A 22,701-nucleotide genomic window follows, 5' to 3' on the forward strand; every position below is an offset into this window, starting at 1 on the left:
CATCCTCTGTTGTCTTGGTCATCAAGGGCTGCTATAACAGAAATAACACAAGTGGATGGCTTTAACAATGAGAAGTTTATTCTCTAACAGTCTAGTAGGCTAGAAGTCCGAATTCAGGGTGCCAACCCCAGGGGAAGGTTTTCTCTCCTTGTCGGCTCTGGAGGAAGGTCCTTGTGATACATCAGTCTTCCCTTCATCTGTGAGCATCTCAGCGCAGGAACCTCAGGACCAGAGGACACACTTTGCTCCCGACAGTGCTTTCTTGATGGTATGAGGTACCCATGTCTCTCTCCTCACTTAAGTTTGGCTTAAGACACTGCCTAACCTGGTAGATCTCATCAGTGTCACTGCCACTAATCCATCTCATTACATCATAGTGATAGGATGTACAACACATAGGGAAATCACATCAAATGACAAAATGGTAGACAGTCATACAATACTGGGAATCATGACCTAGCCAAGTTGACAGATATTTTGGGGGGACACAGTTCTATCCATGACATCTGGGTAAAAGGAAAGAACCCCTTTCTGCAACTTCTTTAATTCCTAAGAGAGAACAGGCCAGGATTTTTCTGGTTCATGGAAGATCCTTTGCCTAACGAACTGAGTGGTGTAAGACTCGTCCCAGGTCAGAGAATCTGTGTAAGTCAGAGATTGCAAACTGTTAGCCCAAAGAATGAATTTGCCCTGTAGATGGATTTGGTTTGAAATATACAGTTTTTGTTTTGGAATTTTTGTTTGTTTCCTTGCTGTTAAATTAGTAGGCAACATCTAAAATTCAGGAGATGTCACCTTAAAAGATTTCCAAATTCCTTTGAAAAATTAGAGGCCTCTGATAGTGCTGGGCCAGCGAGGATTGGCTGGAGCTCAGTAGTGATTGCTGTCCCCATAGATGGGAAAAATTCAGCCCTCTGAATTTTATTTCCTTTTTCTTTTTCCCTGCTCTCCTTTGCCTTTAGTTCTTTCTCTGATTTTTTTTTTTTTCTTTTATCAATACATATGAATAAAATGATTATCTTTTTTGGGAGTAGTAAAAAACAGATTCATCTGCATCACTGTATATATCCGTACACATATTTTATAGTTTTTACTTAGGGAATATGCAGAACAGGTTTCAGGAAAACTAAACAGCAGGAATGTAACAAAAAGTACAGCAGAATACAAGAGAAAGGGTGGAGGAAACTGCTAGAAAGTCTTTAACTTATACTGATGTCTTATTTATCTAATGCTACTATAACAGAAATGCCCCAAGTGGATGGCTTTAACAAAGAGAAATTTATTTTCTAACAGTTTAAGACGCTAGAAGTCTGAATTCAGAGCGCTGGCTCTAGGGGAAGGCTTTCTCTGTTGGCTCAGGAGGAAGGTCCTTGTCTCTTCAGCTCCTTCTTCCTGGTTCCGTAGAGATCTCCATGTGCCTTTGCATCTATCTTACCCCACCTCTGCTTCTTTGGCTTGCTTGTTTAATCTTTTTTATATATCTCAAAAGAGATTGACTCAAGACATACTCTACACTAATCCTGTCGTACCAGCACAACACAGACAACCCATTCCCGAATGGGATTGTAACCACAGGCATAGAGGTTAGGATTCACAACTCATGCTTTTTGGGGACACAATTCAATCCATAACATGCTGTCCTTTTGCCCCCCAAAATTCATGTCTTTCCCACGTGCAAAACATATTCATCCCCTAACATCATCTCAAAAGTCTTAAATCAACTCTAAGTTTGAAATTTCATCTTCTGAATCATCTAAATCAAATAAGGGTGAGACTTTAGGGATATACCATCCTGGGGTAAAATTCCTCTTCATCTGTGAACCTGTGAAATCTAGAATACAAGTGATCTGCTTCCAAAATATAGTGGTGGAATAGGTACAGGGTAGACATTTTCATTACAAAGGGAAGAAATTGGAAGGAAAGAAGGGGTAATGGACCCCCAGCAAGTCCAAAACCCACAGAACAGTTTACGTTAACTCTCAAGGCTTAAAACTAATCCCGTCTTCTCTGAGACCATCTCGGCAATGATCCCGCCCTCCAAACTCTAATTCCACCTCATTCACATCACAGAGGTAGGATTTACAACACAAAGGAAAATTATATCAGATGACACAATACTGGGAATCATGGACTAGCCAAATTGACACATATTTTTGGGGGACGCAATTCAGTCCATGGCAGTTAGATATAGTTGCTATAACAAAGAGTTATAAGACAAAAAAGTCTGAGCAGTCTAGGCAAGTAGGACATCTGTGCTCTGTGGAGCCACTCAGGAACCCAAAATCTTTATATCTTTTTGTTTCATCATTATTTAGGGCTTTGTCCTAATCTGTTTGGTCAAAGGTAGGCCCCTGTCAAGAAGATATTCTAGCCTAAAAAAGGGGGAAGCAGATAAAGTCCAGGGCAAAGAATTTCCTTTTAAGTAAGTGAGGTACTTATTTACTTCTGTGTACATCTCACAGGTAGGATCACTTGACAACACTTGCCATCAAGGGAGGCTAGGAAATGTAGTCTCATACAGGCTGACCATTTGGCTAGGAAGAAGAGGAAAACCTTAATGACAAGCAGCCTACTACAGTCTGCCCCTTTATCCACCTAAATATCCATGCGTACCCTTCTTCCTACCTGTTGAAAACACTCCTACCTCCCTTCCACAAAGAAGACAACCCAAGGTCTCACTCGTTTCATTAGTCTGGGCTTGCTGAGGGCTATGTAGTACTTTCCGTCAGATCTGCAAGACCTATAAACAAAACACAGCTCTCTGCTCTTCCCCCACTGCTTCCACACACACCCAACATACAGTGATATATCTGAAAGAGGACAACAGTAATAAAATCTCCCATTTGGGAAAGTAAGCAGGGAGAAACAGAGCAGTCTCTATACTCAGCAGGAGCAATGACGATCCCTTGCCCTGTCAGTGGAGTAATATCCTTAGTTCTGCTTTTTGGTAAGAATGCCTGTGTCTGTAACAGTATGACTGCTTTCTCTACTGTCTGAGTGTTTCTTCCTTGTATTAACCTCAATGGCCACATCTGAAGTTAGTACTGAGAGGACAGTTTGCCCACTTTGTATGATAAACAGTTTTCATAACCTGCTTCCTGCAGGTTTGCTAGCGTGCAAGTTACACAGTCACAGACTTACACACTAGCTTACAGTTTCTTTGACAAATACAACTCTCAAAAACGTAGTAGGATACTTATATGTTACCCTCCATTCATTCAGTGTGTCAGTATCCATACCAGAGTTCTTTTCTGGACATAGTTCTTAAGCCTGCCTCATTTATTGCCTTCTGTGCACCACCACTTTCTCTCATTTTAGTGGCTTTGTCTTGAAGCAACCTCAAATAACAAGTATTTATACAAAGCTGGATCCCCTTTTTTGGTCAGCTAAAACCAAAACCCATTGTCAGTGAGTCAAGTGGAACTCACAGCAACCCTATAAGACAGAGCAGAACTTCCTCATAGGGTTTCCAAGAATCTTTATGGAAGCAGACTGCCACATGTATCTCCTGCATAGCCGCTGGTGGGTTCGAACTGCTGATCTTTCAGTTAGCAGTCGAGCACTTAACCACTGTGCCACCAGGGCTGCTTCTTGTTTGGTCATGAAGTCTTAAAAATAAGGCCTATGAGAAAGGTACTAATTAACAGTCTCATCTGATGTTCCGAGTCTTGAAGTAGTTGGCATCAAGGTCCTGCATTTCTGCCCTCTTTTCTATTTCCTATCCATCTTTCCTTGCAAACTGGTCAGTTCTTGCCCAAGTAAATATAGCAAAAAGAACCCCCAAAACACACCTATGTTGTGGCTATGGGCTTTTTATGGCCACCTAGTCAATAAGTGGAAACCCTGGTGGCGTAGTGGTTAAGAGTTATGGCTGCTAACCAAAAGGTCGGCAGTTCAAATCCACCAAGCACTCCTTGGAAACCCTATGGAGCAGTTCTGCTCTGTCCTGTAGGGTTGCTATGAGTCGGAATTGACTTGAGGGCAACAGGTTTGGGTTTTTTTTTTGGTAGTCAATAAATTACTGTAGGCAATAGTTTTTTATTTGTTTTAATTATAGTACTTTATCGTGTTTCTAGTAGAAGTTTACACAGGATATTAGGTTCCTGTTTGACAATTTCTGTACATTCTGTTCAGTGATGTTGGTTACATATTTCACAATGTGTCAACATTCTCATTATTTCTGCTCTGGTTGTTCCATTTCCATTAATGTAGCTTCCCTGCCCCCCCTTACCTTCTCTCATCTTTGCTTTAAGGTAAGTATTGTCCTATTGGTCTCATATAGATGATTTTTTTTAAATTGTGCTTTAGATAAAGGTTTACAGAGCAAATTAGTTTTTCATTAAACAACACACATATTGTTTTGTGACATTGGTTGCCAAGACCACGACATGTCAACACTCTTCCCTTCTCGACCTTGGGTTCCCCATTTTCAGCTTTCCTGTCCCTTCCTGCCTTCTCGTCCTTGTCCTTGGGTTGGTGTGCCCATTTAGTCTTGTTTTGTTTTACGGGCCTATCTAATTCTGGCTGAAGGGTGAACCTTAGGAGTGACTTCAGTAGTGAGTTAAAAGGATGTCCAGGGTCCATACTCTCAGTTTCTCCAGTCTCTGTCAGACCAGTAAGTCTGGTCTTTTTTGTGAGTTAGAATTTTTGTTCTACATTTATCTTCAGCTCTGTCTGGGACCCTCTATTTTGATCCCCGTTAAAGCAGTCAGTGGTGGTAGCCAGGCTCCATCTAGTTGTGCTGGACTCATTCTGGTGGAGGCTGTGGTAGTTGTAGTCCATTAGTCCTCTGGACTAATTTTTCCGTTGTGCCTTTGGTTTTCTTTATTCTCCCTTGTTCCAGACAGGGTGGAACCAGTAAAGCATCTTAGATGGCCGCTCACAAGCTTTTAAGACCCCTGTAGGTAGAAGTTTTTATGAAATCTTTTACTCCAACATAATAAGAGTACTAGTATTCTAGCAGTTACCTATTTCCCTATTGCCTGCTACCTAATTCCTAAGCCAGTGCTACCTATTTTAGGATTTTGTTACGGCAGCATCCTAATTCTGGTATTAATTTCTGTATTAAGGAATAGGCCAAGCTGCTGTAATAGGGATCCAAAATTAAAATGACTTAGATGAGAAAAACTTATTTCTCTTTCACATAATAGACCTACTGATTTAGGTGGTGTGAGATACAAGTAGGAGTAAGAGTAAAACATCAGAACCTAACTTCAGGGGGAAATAATGACCAGGATCAGTCCAAAGCTGATCTCTATGAGATGGAGGTCAGAGATACCTCCACTCGTTCAACCTCTTTACCAATTCTGACACCAGCTGTCCCTCCCACTGCACTCTTTACTTCTCTCCTGGGTTCGATAATCCATTGTAGTGGCCATACAAAACTTACAGACCATACTTACAGGTAAGTGGTTTATTGAGTAACAGAGTACAACTCGGGATCAGGATCAATAGGCAACAACTTAGAAATCCAGATCAGGAAGCATGTAGGCAAAGACTCCCTTCTTCACTGCAGGACAGCTCTCAGCTTCCCTTGACTATGTAGTCTTCCTCTTGGTCCACTGAGGACAGGCTCCTCTCTCAGCTGCCTCAGGACAGGCTCCTCTTCCACCCCCTTAGGACAGGCTCCTCTTGGCCTTGAGGCCTGTGTTACTGGTTCTTTCCTGGGCCTGCTGCTACTGGCTCTGCTGCTGGGCTGTTTCTGGGCCTCTCACTGTCTTCAGTGTTACAGCCCTTGACCTGTGTTACAGGCTCTTTTTGGAGGTTCCTTGCCTTCTCTCTCTGCTTCTTCTCTCTTCTTTGTTACTCCTGCTTCTTCCTGTCTGAAAAACCTCTGTGAGGCTGGCTGCTTCAGTCTACAAACTCGTTGCTAATTTCAAGGCGTGGCCCTTCCACCAGGGCCACAAACTGAACTGACAGATCCCCTCTTGGTAGGCCACAGACACTTCATTTGCGTGGTCTATAGTCACTTCATTTGTATAATCCATTGACCAATCCCTGCAGGGTGCATACCAATCACAGGGCAGGCTGTAGCCCAGTGCCAGACAAAAAATCAAGTTGTTTGCAGCTTACTCAGGAAATGTCAATCATCCTGGACAAAAGTAACAAACTCTCTAGGGTGAAAACTAGGACAAAGGTAACTCCGCAGGGCTTAGTGGGAAAATCCCTTGTTTTTCCGAAGAACCAAGGCAAAAGGCCACATAAAGGAACTCATTTCACCACAGGTGGTGAAGGTGCTGTGTTCCATAAAGGAAGTGAAGACATGAGGAAAGTATGTTGGACCTGAGACTCAGATCATTATCCATGGTTTACCCATAATGCTGTACTTACATATTTATCTCTTCCTGATAGATAGTGAGCTATTTGAGCTCAGGAACTTAACGCTGTGTCTTGTGCCTGTTGAAATTCCTTGCCTGTAGTGAGCGTTCGATAAATGTTTTAATGAATGAATACCTGTTTTATATCTGAGTAAGTTAAGGCATCAAGACTTGTCCAAACTTGACTCAGAGGCAAAACCAGAGCATGATTTAAACCTTGCATGTAAGAATATGTGTACAGGAGAAGCTATATTAAATAAGGTGTTTTCATGAAATGGAGAATATCTTATATAAAACATGGTTTTGATCTCCTTAGAAATAGTTACTATAAAATATTATGTGATTGTTAACATGTAAAGCAATTGTGGAAGTTGAATATAGGAGTTATGATGGAGAGAAGAAAAAAATCTATGTAGAAGAGTGAATGTAACACAATCTTTATTCTGACATGTTACATTCACTCTTCTACATGTTACCTAAAAAAATTATAACAGTAAACGATACTTTTCTTTAACTTAAGCAATATTTGAGATGTGAGAAAAACTGTTCATAGCATATTTAGGTATCTCTTTTTTAATCAAAATATTTGAAATAGCTCATAGCAGTATTAAAAAATATACGTACATACACACAGAGAAATCACCTACTCAACTCAGCCATTTAAAAATGATAATCTTTACATCTTAATAGTTTATAATGTTCTGAGTGTTTGTGAAGATTTTTTCTGAGCTAATAAACTTAGAAAGTACTCCTTGTAATACTGTACTTTAAAGTATATGTAAGTAAATCCTTAACAGAGATCCAATAGGTAATATTGACATCAGACTGAATGAAAATCTCCAAAACTTATTCCTAAGCCTATGGAGGGTATAGATCTTTTAAATAATTGAGACTACTAAGTAACAAAGTCTAGGTTTCCTTAAAATGGACTTTTTTTTCGTCTACCATTTGAGATGTTATTTTTTTTCTCATAGGAGGAAAAATACTTTTTTAACAACAAGAATCAGTAACTGGAAGTACAAGATTCGTTACTTAATAATGTTAAAATGAAGTTTTGATCAGCAGAGGTAAGAATATGGCATTTCCTTTGCATTTAATTCATAGTAGATCAAAATAGTTCCCTAATTGCAGTGAAGAACTATTTCAGAGACTGTGAAGGGTGTGAGATTTTATCCTACTTGTAAGCTAACAAGCTAGCCTGCTACAGTGCCATGGATGTCGGCAGAAGACATGGTACTCCTAGATCAAAGTCAAAGATGGTTTATACTCGCAGCAATAGTAGTAAACCAGAGTACTAGAATTTGTGCTGGTTCCCCAAGCCTCATTTCTCACAGTGCTATGAAAAGAATGCCAGATGACATCTGCCTATAAGTAAACATTATTATAGGAGAGGAAACCTGAGCTAAGGGAACCTATGTCTTTTATAACAGACAATAAGCCTGCCTGACCTTTGGTCTGGAGGGAGACTTCACCATATGACGCAGTAATCAGATCTGTCCTTTGTTCTAGAGTAAGGCACTATTTCTATCTTCTAAGAGAGTAGCTATACAAACATTTTTGTAAAGAGAGTTCAGAGGAAAGTGCTTGCAAGACATGGAAAAACATCAGAGACCCTTGGAAAACTGTCTTTGAACACTTTCTTACCTTAAATTGTTTTTTTAAAACATGCATTATTGATTAGAGTAATTGTTACCATGCTTTTTTTGAAAATAGTAAATGAGATGGAAACCACCTAAATACCCAACAATAGGAGACTATTCAAATTATATGTTCACAGTCTAATAGTTAATTAATCATAAATTTGTAAAACTGCATTTATTGACATAGGTGTTCATAAAAAATAAAGCAAAATAAACAGTTTACAAAATGTACATGTGTTTTGATCCCACTTTAATAAAAATTGTACAGATGTACTCACGTATGAAGAATATATACTAAATTATATATTTCAAAGAATAGAATTGTGGATATTTTTCTTTTTTGCATATCTATATTTTTAAACCCTTTGAAAATGAACACTTGGCTTTTGTAATGAGGGAAAAAAATCTTTTTTTTTTTTTAATTTAAAAATGAAAAGTCATTTAAGAACTATTTCTTCATCTAAAAGAAAAATGTTTCATGAATTTAAATGGGAATTATAGAATGTTGATTCTTTTTTTGCCTGTAGAATTGCCTTTATGTAAAATGTAGAGCTAGAAGAGAGAATTTGGTAACTTGACTAAAGAAAAAGTTATTATCTATCATAGGTAAAGCCAAGAGTTCCTTTTAGTAATTTTCTATATTATTTATTATCACATGGATGTCATCAAGGGAAACAAATCTTAGAAAAAGCACTCTGACAGGACAAATCTTATGGAGAGTAGTGCTACTTAGTGAGTACAGGCTCTGATGCTATTTAGATGTGTGAGGCTAAGTTAGGTATGTTGGACTAATTAGCTTCATTTTTATTTCATGTCTATATATTATGCTCTAAAATATGTTTAAATGCGAGTGTTTTTGTAAGCTGGCTTTTTTGTGTGTGTTTGCTTCTCATGATTTTTTTCCTCCTTCTTTAACCAAGGTGCTGTTACCAGATTTGTTGTCTGGGTATCAATTAAAAATGACTGAAGTTCAAGCAATGGTAGAATTCTCCGTGGAGCTAAACAAGTTCTACAATGTGGATTTATTTCAGAGAGGGTGTGTATTTTAATGTGAAAACTGTATATTTTGCATAAGACACACAGTTTTTATTTAAATTTATCGTATACTTTTGTTCCAGCAGATATAAGGAGTGAAAAGACAATGAGTTATGTTCAAATAATTATTTCTCAGATAAATTTTATTTTTTAAGTCACTATTTGGGCATTATTCATATGGATTTAATGATAATGTTGGATATATTTAACATGTGTTTATGAATTTCACTGTACTGAGCACTGAGAGGACTTTAATGAACTTTTATTTTTTAAGTCACTATTTGGGCATTATTCATATGGATTTAATGATAATGTTGGATATATTTAACACGTGTTTATGAATTTCACTGTACTGAGCACTGAGAGGACTTTAATGAAAATGTTTAAGGTTCATTTGTGCTCTTTAAAAGCTTAGAGTGTAATGGGGAAAATAAAATATACAAACAAATAGCTAAATAGACACACAAAACATACATAATGAAACTCCAGTAAGTATATGTAAGAAGTGTTCCAGGAATTAGAACAAAAGGACATCATTGTGGGTTAGTATGTTAGGACATTGGCATAGTGGTTAGGCGCTACATCTGCTAACCAAATGATTAGCAGTTTGAATCCACCAAGCACTCCTTGGAAACTCGATGGGGCAGTTCTGCTCTGTCCTATAGGGTCACTATGAGTCGGAATCAACTCGATGACAATGGGTTTGCTCTTTCAGTTTTGGATGTTAGGACGGACATTATGGAGGGGTAGGACCAAAGTACAGATAAGACTTGAATAAGCAGAAGATAAGGGGAAAAATCCTTTTAGTAGGATACAGCAGCATGAATCAAATCTTGCAAATAGGAACATATTATTTTCAAGAATATTTAGGAGTTCAGATATTCTCTAGGAGAATAGCAGAAAAAAAGGTAGTAAAGGTAGTAAAGAAGAGATTATGTTTGTTATGAGCTTTGAATGTCCAGAGAAGAGTTGGCATGAGCATATGGGTAACCATTGGTGTTTTCCAAGTAAGTATAAAATTATCATTATTACAATAAGCATTTGCTAACATGGTGAAGATGATGATATATTAGATTGATGACTGGGTAAAAGAAATAGAGGTATGGGGAACAGTTTATAGGTACTTGCAGTAACCAAAGATGTAAACCCAGAAGTGTGTTCTAAGAGTGGTGGTTGTGAGGCCGTGACTACAGAGCGGGGAGAGTGAGAGAGACCGTCTTTTGTTTTTTTTTGGCTTTACTTTACCACTTTGTTGAAAAAACAAAAACTGCTCCGCTCCGCTCCGCTCCACTCCGCTGTACATAGTCTCATGTCTCTCAGCAGGTCAGCCTGAGTTTTGTACTCATGACAGAGGCAGGGGTTCAAGAAAGAAAGCAGAGAATGGAAAAAAGCCCCACGAACTAGCACACTATTCCACTGCATTCTGCTGGCCAAGCAAGCCTCCAGCCAGGCCAGTACAGGCTGGTTATTCTTTTGCCAGTAAAACTCACTTTAAAAACTTTGTGGGCTTTCTATGTGTCTGACATAGTCCCTCCCATGCTCTAAAACCCACACCCACAATTGTTTTTTGAAACTTTCCTGCTTTCTTTTTTTTTTACTTGGGGAGAAAAATTTGTTGGGCTCGTTCCCTTAAACTTCTTCCTAAAGCCCTTTTGGCAAGCACTGCCTTAATTCATTTAGAGGTCCTAACAAAGGAACTTAACAGCCGCACCCTTGATTTGATCTTTGCCCATGCATTTCTTTTCTTTTTTTTTTTATTGTGATTTAGGTGAAAGTTTACAGAGCAAGTTAGTTTCTCATTCAAAAATTTATACACAAATTGTTTCATGACATTGGCTGCAATCCCGCATTGCATCAGCACTCCCCTTTTCCCTTTCTACCCTGGGTTCACCATGTCCCTTCGTCCAGTTTTCCTGTCCCCTCCCACTTTCCCATCTTTGTTCCTGGGTAGGTGTTGCCCATTCCATCTGGTATACCTGATTGATCTAAGGAGCACATTCCTCACATGTGTTATCATTTGTTTTATAGGCCTGCCTAATCTTTGGCTGAAAGGTGAACTTCAGGAGTGGCTTCAAGTCTCAGAAGGGTTTCTGCGGGGCATAGTCTTGGAGGTTCCTCCAGTCTCTGTCAGACCAGTAAATCTGGTCTTTTTTGTAAATTTGATCATTTGTTCTATATTTTTATGCTGCTCTGCCTGGGACCCTCTGTTGTAATCCCAGCCAGAGCAGTTGGTAGTGGTGGCTGTGTACCATCTAGTTTTTCTGGTCTCAGGGTCATGTAGGCTGTGGTTCATGCGGTCTATTAGTCCTTTGGACTCATTGCTCTGTTGGGTCTTTAGTATTTTTCCCTCTCCTTTGCCCCAGACTAGAAGAGACCAATAGTTGTCCTGCACTTCATTTTATTTTGAAAATCATTTGGGAGACTGGGGGTAAAAGTTTTATTTTCTAACCCAGCAAGCCCTGGTCCTTCTGTACCAAAACACCAAACCAAAGCCGTTGCTGTCCAGTCGATTCCGACTCATAGCGACCCTATAGGACAGAGTAGAACTGCCCCAAAGAATTTTCCAAGGAGCACCTGGTAGATCTGAACTGCCTACCTTTTGGTTAGCAGCCAAACTCTTAACCACTATGCCACCAGGGTTTCCCGGTCCCTCTATATTCTCTCTAAATTCTGCTTGTAAAATAACTGGTTCTTTCTTTAGCTCATCTCTTTTTTTATACACCTTATCATACTTAACTAGCTGCGGTTAGCTGATATTTTCGGCATTCTGCCTAGAAATTAGCTTACGCAAGTCCAAAAGTTTCTTAGCTACATTTTTAAACTTCTTTATTGTAGGCTGCGTATTTACAAAAAGCTTCATCACCATAACATGGGCTACCATTTTTTAGTCTCTTATAGTTTCCTCCTTATTGTTATAGTCTTTGTAACTATTATTTTGGGCTCGAAGTCAATGCCACATATTTTAAGTTTTTATTATGGTGCCTACCACTTCTAGGTACCAATTAATGTTTTAGCTATTTATTGTCACAAAATGGAGCTAACAACAAAACACAAAGCCTCAGTGGCATTACAATAATGAACATTTATTTTTGCTCCCGAGTGTATAGATCAGGTGAATGATTCTGCTGGTCTGGGCTAGCTTGACTAAAATTTGCTGGGCTTGCTTACGAATCCACAGTTAGCTGGCTAGTTTGCTAACTGATGCAAAATGGCCTTTTCTGGACTGACTCAGCCCTGTGTCACTGTCTCTTATCTTTTAGCTTGTTCTCATGGTGGAAGCAGGGGTTTGATGAAAGAAAGAAACCATGCTAGAAGACCTCTTAAAACCTAGGCTTAGATATGGCACACTGTCATCTCCACCACCCTGCATTGGACAAAACAAATGATAAGGCCAGCCTAGATGTAAGGGGTAGGGAACTACACTTCACTTCCTAATGGACATCGTGGTGTAAGGGCATGGAGACAGGGAAGGACATTTTTGGAATCAGTCTACCACAATGCCTTAAATGTTTTGTTTTCTGATTTCTGAGAGACATTTAGGGAAATAAAAGGATTTAATAACTGATGCCATATGGGGGTGATACTCAGAAAAAAATATTAAAAATTATGTATGTAGAGGCATGAAATAACATGATGTTTTGGATTACTTTGAAATGGTTCAGCAAAGAAAAAAGATATAAATGAATCACATGGGAAAATCTTTTTAATTGTTGAAACTGGGCACTGGGTATTATACTATATTCTCTACTTTTGTGCAAATTTTGAATTTTTAAAAAGAAAATTTTAGAGGATAATACTGAATTTTAAATCTCAGTGGCTTGGACAATATTGGTAATACTGGAAGAATTACGGAAGTTGAATGGGATGAGTAGAGGCTTCTTGTTTGGAGACATATAGCTTGACTTGCTTTTTTGCAAAAATATTTTCAAAGGTTAATTATACTCTTCTTTCTATTCTGATTTATCTTTAAAGGATCTGTTTAAAATAGACTCAGCAGCAGTAGGTTTGGGTTTTTATGCTATTTATTGAGCCCTTACTACCTCTGCCTGTTAAGCCAGTTCACAGGACGATTGTATAAAGTTTGTGTTTGGCTACTATGCTAAATAACGGTCAGCTTTGATAGATAAACAAATTTGCCAACATTTAAATAATAAAAAAAACCAACAACAAATATTTAAATATTAGGAAATTAAAAAATGAATGTTATCTTTTCCAATGTCTTCCCTAATATATGACGTGATTTGCTTAAGAGAATGAAATAAGAAATGTAAAATTTTATAAGTATTCCAATGAAATACTTAGATATTTTAAAAATAGTATCAGTAAATGTTTTACTGAATAGTATTGAAATTAAAGTCCAATGAGGGTTAAATGGAAATGGAATGTGAGGAAACAATTCTTTCATGTGTTTAGTGGCAGTCCTTTCCTTGCTTTATTAAATATTTTAGTGTCTAATTTTGCTACCATTGTTGTTACGTAGTAACGAAGTAGAACTGATTAGAAAGTGCCTAAACTGCAGGCAGGTATAGAACAGAGAGAACATGTTACATTTTATAGGTTTGTTTTCCTTAAATGTGATTTCCAAAAGCTAAATGCTTAAAAAAAAAAAAAAATTCAGTATTGAGATTGGCTTTGGAGACTAGTTTAAGCTAGAAAACAAATTGCTTGCTTAGGTTAGTGAAAAGTGATTATTTGAAAATCAGTTACTGCATTTGCAAGGTAGTTTTCATATATGCGTAGTTTCCTCTGACGTTTATTTTATATTTAAAGGTATAATATAAAAAATATAAAATTGATGATTTCAAGTAGAACAATGTTATTCTTTTGACTGAAAAAAATCAGGTATTTATGCAATCTGTGAAACCACTTTACTCAATAAAATCATGTTAATTTTACCTCTCGCAATTTTGTATCTTGACAAGGTGTTGTATATAATCGATACTACAAATAATTGAGTTCTTAGAAACAGAGGATAGAAAGAGAATAAATTAAAATTCACACATTTTTTTAGCTACTAGCTTTAAAGTTCTTATTTTTCACACCAAAACAAATACGTTCATATTTTCCAACAATGAGGAAAATAACATGTTTAATTTTTTTTCCTATTCTATTCACCTGTGAGCCGGTGTTTTTGTGGCCCTTTGCAACTTTCTTTCCTGAATACCATTCTTCATCATGAAGCTTAACAAAACATTGTAAATAGCCATTCCTATTTCCTTATATCCCCCTGCTTAAGATGGTTCTTTAAAATAGTTTTTTGCTTAACAGGATGTGGGAAATAAATAAGGTATGAAATAAGAACCAAAAAATAGATTGCTTCACTTACATATATATTCTTCCATTACATTTTCTAACTGGTTACTTCATATAAAAGAAGACATTGATTTTTATATATTCATTTTAAATCTGTCTGTCTTAACACCTTTATTAGTTCTTAAAGATTTTTTTTTTCTTTCTTACAATCCTTTTTAAGATCTTAAAATGTATGGTACCTAAAACTGGGAAGTACTTTTACTGCCGTATTTAAGATTCTAACATAATTAGGGTAATAGTTAATCCTTCTTTTTGTCTGGATTGTGGTGACTATTGTTAAGTAGGATTAAAATGACATTCTAAAGCATCTGGTTTAAAATTTGTGCAGGTTAAAAACTGTTTAAATAACTCAGGTTGCATGACTGTTGTGTTAGGCTGACCATACAATTTATTGACTAAACCAAGATAGTTTTTAGAGTGAAAGGAAACAATGTTAAGATGACACAATAGAGGAAAACGAGGACTGCTGTAGGCATACCAGAACATATGGTATCCGTTTAATAATCAAATGCTGCCTTAAACAATTCTTAACTTTTTTTTAAGTGACTTAAAACAGCAACCACTTATTGTTTCTCATGAGTCTATAGGTTGGTTGGGGCCAGCTGAGCTGATCTCCGCTAAGCTCAAACACCTGGGGTCAGCTGATGGGTCAGCTGTGGGCTGATTGGCCTAAAATGGCCTTGACTGGGGCTTCTCAGCTTTCTTCTCCTTGGTCTCTCATCGTTCAGATTGCTAGACAGATTAACAATTGAATTGCAAAGTTATATATTTTCTAGACTTGTTGGTGATGCAGTGGTTAAGTGCCCAGCTGCTAACTGAAAAGTCAGAGATTCGAACTCACCAGCTGCTCCGCAAGAGAAAGATGTGGCAGTCTGCTTCTGTGAAAATGAAAGATGATTTCTGTCTGTCTTAGAAACCCTACAAGGCAGTTTTACTCTTTTTTTTTTTTTTTTCTTTTACTTTCCTTGGAAAGAATTGACAGATGACTAAAATATTTACGTAATAATTGATTTTTACCCTAATTACATTTTTTTCCTTTAATGGTAAACAAAAAGCTTAGATACTAACAATCTGGAGGTTAACTAGCTTTATTTTTATTTTAATCTATTCTCCTATCATTTTTTTTTTTTTAATATTGTAGGTTTGTAATCTCCGAATTCAAAATATGGATTCTAAAGCATCGATCATAAATCTGACATTGCTGAATAGTGTATGGATGTATGTCTTATAAATGAGCAATATAAATTTTCTCAAAATTTTTATTATACTTGAAGGATCTGATTACAAGATGGTAAACTTCCCAAATGACTTTGTTCAAAATACATGTGTCAAGAGGCTTCAGGGGGAAAGGAATATTGCCCTTTAAATATCTAGGGGAAAAAAATGCTTTTTGAACATAAATCTTGATCTTCATAAAGGATAAGAGAATGGGATTAAATTGAAGCTGTCGCAACTTCAGTTAGGTTTTAAACTAGGGGGGAGAATTTTCTCTCTGTGGAGACCATTGCAAAATTATTAGAACATCTTTTTCTAGAACTCTTTAGGACTGCGCTACCCAGAGTTGCTCACCTGCAGTGTTTGTTACTGATCTAAGCAGAGTTGAGGAGCTTTTGGCAGAATGTAAATGAATGCACTGTTTTCTTCATTGAGAAAGTCTTGCTATGGAAAAAAAAAAGTGAGCTGAAATAGTGTGCTGTTGATTATGATATAGCTGATTTACTTTACCTCATTGCAGACTGTAACAGTTCATAGGCAGGCACCAAGGTATCTACCACATTTTGAATAGCACAGTTTTAGGATGTTAATAAATGGCTTCTAGAATGGAGTTGAATATAATGCGTCTCAGAAGGGAGCAAATGGGCAAGGTCAGGTATTTTCAAATATATAGAGGAAATGGGAACTTTGACAAAGTGGTTACATGTTCTAATAATTTTTAGTAAAGCAAGTGAAATTTCATCACACTTATAATTTGTTTCCGGATATGTTTGGGGCAGTCTGTAATCCAGCATACTGCTAACAAGACAAATATCGTTGAAGTTGGAAGTTGAAATGATAGTGGTACTATACTTTGTTCTTTTTTGTTTTACTTACCTGGTTATCATAGAGTCCTGGTGGTGCAGTGGTAAAAGAGCTTGGCTGCTAATCAAAAGGTCAGTGATTTGAATCCACCAGCCGCTCTTTGAAAACCCAATGGGACAGTTCTAATTTGTCCTATAGGGTCACTATGATGAGTCAGAATCCACTCAATGGCAACGGGTGTGGTTTGGTTTCGGGGTTATCATAAAACAAAGTTTAATTACATTCCTGTAGCTACTACTGTTTTTCCTAGTCATGTGCTGGCACCCATTTCCTTGTTGTAAGATGTGCCTCTGTAAGGTGAAGAATATATTGCGTTGGAAATGGAGAACAGCAAGGATAAGGATATAGAAATTTTATTCTTAGATTTTAATAATATTCCAAAATCACGAAGCTTAAGTCCTCTTTAAAAAGCCCTGTAGAACTCTAGAAACCAGGTTCCATATAACGTAGTTTTAAAAAGCGGTGGACTAAATTGTCTTAAATATCTTCTGTTTATCATTTTGAGGTTATTAAACTTATCGGCCCCAACATATCTGTCAGTTTGTCGTACTGTGGGGGTTTGCGTGTTGCTGTGATGCTGGAAGCTATGCCACCGGTATTCAGATACCAGCAGGATCACCCATGGAGGACAGGTTTCAGCTGAGCTTCCAGACTAGGAAGAAGGACCCGGCAGTTTACTTCTGAAAAGCATTAGCCAGTGAAAACCTGTATTCTTTGACCATACCTATTCAATCTGTGTGCTGAGCAAATAATCCGAGAAGCTGGACTACATGAAGAAGAACGGGGCATTGGGATTGGAGGAAGACTCATTAATAACCTGCATTATGCAAATGACACGACCTTGCTTGCTGAAAGTGAAAAGAACTCGAAGCACTTATTAATGAAGATCGAAGACCACAGCCTTCGGTATGGATTGCACCTCAACATAAAGAAAACAAAAATCCTCACAACTGGACCAATGAGCAACATGATAAATGGGGAAAAGATTGAAATTGTCAAGGATTTCATTTTACTTTGATCCACAATCAACAGCCATGGAAGCATCAGTCAAGAAATCAAAAGACGCATTGCATTGGGTAAATCTGCTGTGAAGGACCTCTTTAAAGTGTTGAAGAGCAAAGATGTCACCTTGAAGACTAAGGTGCACCTGACCCAAGCCATGGTATTTTTAATCACATCATATGCATGTGAAATCTGGACAATGAATAAGGAAGACTGAAGAATTAACACCTTTGAATTATGGTGTTGATGAAGAATATTAAATATACCATGGACTGCCAAAAGAACGAACAATCCATCTTGGAAGAAGTACAGCCAGAGTGCTTCTTGGAAGCAAGGATGGCAAGACTGCATCTTACATACTTTGGACATGTTGTCAGGAGGGATCAGTCTCTGGAGAAGGACACCCTGCTTGGCAAAGTACAGGGTCGGGAAAAGAGGAAGACCCTCAATGAGGTGGATTGACACAGTGGCTGCAACAATGAGCTCAAGCATAACAATGATTGTAAGGATGGTGCAGGACCGGGCAGTGTTTCGTTCTGTTGTGCATAGGGTCACTATGAGTCGGAACCGACTTGACGGCACCTAACAACAACAACAAAACTCATCGGAAGATTATGGTTTTATTAAATAGGTTTGTCAGCCAAAAGAGTCAGAAAATTTTATGCTAAATGTTTGGATTACTGACATTGATTACAACCTTGGGAAAAATTACCTGTTATCTATAATGTATGTCATGTATATGCTGTATAATTAGAATTTATAAATTGAGAATTTCTGATTAAGTAGCGGTCTTTGGTGCTCACAAGAAGCTAGCGCAAATTTTCTCTAAGGTCTTCAAAACTGTCTAAAATTGTCTATGTTTCCTCAGTAAGATATAAGAACTGAAACTACTCTGTAAGAAGGTAATTTCTCAGTTTTAGGAATCATCATTTCTTTGTGGTCAGCCGCTTAATTCCTATCAATTATTAGAACCTCAAGGTTTCTCTCATCATTATGCTAATTCTACCTAATTTTTTAATCTGCCTTTATATATAGGTCTGTGTTTAGCGTGAACTAGCATTTTATAGATGGAAAACAAGGGCACTGGGGTTAAGGGGCTAGTACTTGTACTTCCTGGAAGAATTTATGATTCGGTGTTTGGAGATATGAAAAAAGTAGTTGTAAAAATCGTAATTGCTAATATGCACCCTTCCCTTTTTAGTTCTGAAAACTAGAAACCCATTTTGTTTTTATTTCGCCATTTTTGGCATAGCTGAAAAAGGATGTCTTTGTATCCTTTGAAGGATCATAATGGTGGAGCTAATAGTAATAGAGCTGATAGTAATTGAGTATCCCCAACTGTCAGCCACTATTGGCCTTTTACATGTCTGTTCGTGAAGGATAAATAAAGGAAGTCAGTTCAGGAGCTGTGAAAAATAAATCTGCTGTAGAAAACAGAAAAAAAAAAAGCTTATGTTACTTCATATCATCGATTAAGTAGAAGAAAACCTATGCCTGCGTTAAAGGATGAAGTGTTATTGTGAGAAATGTCTGCATGAAAATCAAAACACAAATAAAATGACTTAAATGCAATGCAAACCCCAATGGGAAGAGAAACATGACCCTATGAATTTGTTTGTTCGTATTCAAGCTATACAATATTGTGTTTCCATATTAACCCAAAATTTTCTGTATTTCTCTAATTTAAATATGTGTTTTATGGAATAATTTGTATAAGGATGAGTTACTTCCGTCAATTATTTAACCCAGGGACCATCTGTATACCTGTAAATAACAAGATGTTCTCAAAGAGGTAAGCAGTAAATTCAGCTAGATAGTAATCAAACATACAAGAATAGACCTTTCCTGATCTTAATTAAGACGTAGCAAGTGGCTCATTGTTTTCCTGAAAAAATTAAAGGATTTACAGTTAACATATTGGCTTAAAAGGTTTATATCTCAAAAAATAAATATTCTGTAAGTATCCAGTTTTAAAAGATTTTACCTACAAAGAAATAAGAATTTCAAACTTTTAAAGTCACTTAAGACCCTACAGTAATAAAACAATATCTTCAGAGCTTTGTAGGAAAGATGTATGTAGTTAACCAGATATCCTGTATCCTGCTAAGTTCTTTTTGTAACAGTAGGAAGGCAGTATAAAAATATAAAATCTCAGAAAATATGTTCTCTATAGCCTCTTGAATAACTTACATGTTACGAGTTCCTGAATAGTAAGAAAGAGAGTAAAAATTTAGAATGCAATTTAAGGAAGTTGTAGTAGAAAATTGGCTTCGAGACATGTTAAAATAAAATTTAGTAAAATAATAAATGTTTACAAAATTAAATGTTAGACTTTTTGAAAAATTATCTCCATTTTGAAATAATCTACTTCAGATTTATTAATAAACCTTGGAAAAGGAGAATGATGATTGAGGAAGTAATTAAATCCTTTTTTTTCTTTGATTCATTTTAGATGAAGATTTACAGAACAAACTAACTTCTCATTAAACAATTAGTTCACATATTGTTTTGTGACGTTGGTTACCAGCCCCAGAGCATGTCAACACTCTCCCTTCTTGATCTTGGGTTCCCTATTACCAGCTTTCCTGTCCCCTCCTGCCTTCTTGTCAATGCCCCTGGGCTGGTGTGCCCCCTTAGTCTTGTTTTGTTTTATGGGCTAGTCTAATCTTTGGCTGAAGGGCAAGCCTCAGGAGTGACTTCATTACTGAGGTAAAAGGGTATCTGGGGACCATACTCTCGGGGTTTCTCCATCCTTTGTCAGGCCAGTAAGTCTGGTCTTTGTGAGTTAGATTTTTGTTCTACATTTTTCTCCAGCTCTGTCGGGGACCCTCTATTGTGATCCCTGTCAGAGCAGTCAGTGGTGTTGCCGGACACCATCTAGTTGTACTGGACTCAGTCTGCTGGAAGCTGTGGTAGTTGTGGTCCATTAATCCTTTGGACTAATCTTTCTCTTGTGTCTTTGATTTTCTTCATTCTTCCTTGCTTCTGATGGGGTGAAACCAGTGAAGTATCTTAGGTGGCCACTCACAAGCTTTTAAGACCCCGGATGCTACTTACCAAAGTAGGATGTACAACATTTTCTTTATAAACTATGTTATGTCTGTTGAGCTAAATGTTTGCTGAGACTATGGTCCCCACAGCCCTCAGCCCAATAAATCAGCCCCTTAGGGAGTTTGGATATGTCTGTGGAGCTTCCCTGACCTTACCTTGGACAAGTTGTGGTGGCTTCCCCAGTGTTGTGTGCTGCCTTATCCTTCACCAAAGTTACCACTTATCTATTGTCTGTTTAGTGTTTTTCCATCCCCACTCCTCCCCTCCCTCATAACCATCAAAGATTGTTTCTTTCTGTGGATAAGTAAACCTTTTCATGATTTTTTATAGTAGTGGCCTCATACAATATTTGTCCTTTTGTGATTAACTTATTTCACTCAGCATTTTGTCCTCCAGATTCATCTGTGTTGTGAGATGCTTTGCAGATTCATCATTGTTCTTTATCATTTAGTAGTACTCCGTTGTGTGTATGTACCATAGTTTGTTTATCCATTCATCTGTTGTAGGGCATATAGGTTGTTTCTATCTTTTTGCTGTTGTGAACAATGCCACGGTAAACATGGGTGTGCACTTGGCTGTTTGGGTGACAGCTCTTATTTCTCTAGGATATATTCCTAGGAGCGGGATTGCTGAATCATATGGTATTTCTGTTTCTAGCTTTCTATGGAAGCACCGTATCATTTTCCAAAATGGTTGCACCGTTTTGCATTCCCACCAGCAGTGCATAAAAGTTCCAGTCTCCCCTCAGCCTTGCCAACATTTGTTATTATCTGTTTTTTTTTTATTTGTACCGGTAATACCAGGGAGAGATGGTATCTCACTGTGGTTTTGATCTGCATTTCTCTAATGTCTAGTGATGGCAAGCATTTCCTCGTGTTTCTGTTAGTTACTTAAATGTTTACTTTGGTGAGGCATCCGTTCATTTCCTTTGCCTGTTTAATTGGATTTGTCTTTTTGTTGTAGAGGTACTGGATTTTCCTGTAGATTTTAGAGATTAGACCTTTGTCAGATTTGCCATAGCCAAATTTTTTTTCCCAGTTTGTAGGTTGCCTTTTTGCTCTTTTGGTGAAGTCTTTTGATGAGCATAAGTATTTAATTTTTAGAAGACCCCAGTTATCTAGCTTATCTTACGGAGTTTGTGTGTTGTTGGTTATGGTTTGTATCCTGTTAATGCCATGTATCAGGGCCTCTAGTGTTGGTCCTATTTTTTCTTCTATGACCTTTATAGGTTTTGGTTTTATATTTAGGTCTGATCCATTTTGACTTAGTTTTTGTGTATGGTGTGAGGTATGGGTCCTGTTTGATGTTTTTTGCAGCTGGACATCCAGTTTTGCCAGCACCATTTGTTGTAAAGACTGTCCTTTCCCCCATTTGATGGACTTCGGGCCCTTGTCAAAGATCTAGTGACTGTAGATGGATGGATTTACACCTGTGTTCTCAATTCTGTTCCATTGGTCGATGTATCTGTCATCGTACCAGTACCAGGCTGTTTTGATTACAATAGCTGTATAGTAGATTCTGAGGTCCGGTAATGTGAGTCCTCCTACTTTATTCTTCTTCAGTAGTGCTTTACTTATCTGGGACCTCTTCCCTTTCCATATAAAGTTAATAATTAGTTTTTCCATCTCTTTAAAGAATGTTGTTGGTATTTGGATCCAGATTGTGCTTTGGGTAGAATTGATATTTTCACAATGTTGAGCCTACTGATCCGTGAGCTTGGAATGTTTTTCCATTTATATAGTTCTATTTTGGTTTCTTACACTAGCGTTTTGTAGTTTTCTTTGTGTACATCTTTTACATCTCTGGTTAGATTTAATCCTAAGTATTTTATTTTTTTAGGGCCTATTATAAATGGTATTGTTTTCCTGATTTCCTTTTCATTATTCTCTTTATTCGTGTATAGGAATCCAGCTGAGATTTGTATGTTTATCTTGTATCCTTTTACTCTGCTGAATCTTTCTATTAGTTCCAGTAGTTTTCTCCTGAAGTCTTTTGGGTTTTTTATGTATAGCATTATATCATCCATGAATAGGGACAGTTTTATTTCTTCATTACCAATTTGGATGCCCTTTATTTCTTTTTCTTGCCTTATTGCTCTAGCTAGGTAGCATGTGCAGCACAGGGTTAAATAGGAGTGGTGATAAAGAGCATCCTTGTCTTGTTCCTTTTCTCAAGGGGAATGTTTTTAGCCTCTCTCCATTAAGAATGATGTTGGCTATATGATATTAGGGAAGTTTTCTGTCAGCAATTCTTCAATAATCCTC

At 37.4% G+C, this 22,701-nt stretch overlaps 1 protein-coding gene across 5 annotated transcripts in view; it reads left to right on the forward strand.

Moving 5' to 3' along the window:
- The window catches only part of FAM135A (family with sequence similarity 135 member A), a 131,637-nt gene that overhangs the window by 15,913 nt on the left and 93,023 nt on the right, over positions 1-22,701 (forward strand). For all 5 annotated transcript variants that reach the window (XM_023544512.2, XM_003404403.4, XM_064287842.1 and 2 more), the window contains exons 2-3: positions 7,292-7,384; positions 8,878-8,993. In XM_023544512.2, coding sequence (XP_023400280.1) covers positions 8,917-8,993 — 77 coding nt within the window. In that variant the 5' untranslated portion in view covers positions 7,292-7,384; positions 8,878-8,916. The remainder of the gene's footprint in view (positions 1-7,291; positions 7,385-8,877; positions 8,994-22,701) is intronic.

This window comes from Loxodonta africana, chromosome 1 (assembly GCF_030014295.1).
Source record: "Loxodonta africana isolate mLoxAfr1 chromosome 1, mLoxAfr1.hap2, whole genome shotgun sequence".
In the NCBI taxonomy this organism is placed as follows: domain Eukaryota; kingdom Metazoa; phylum Chordata; class Mammalia; order Proboscidea; family Elephantidae; genus Loxodonta; species Loxodonta africana.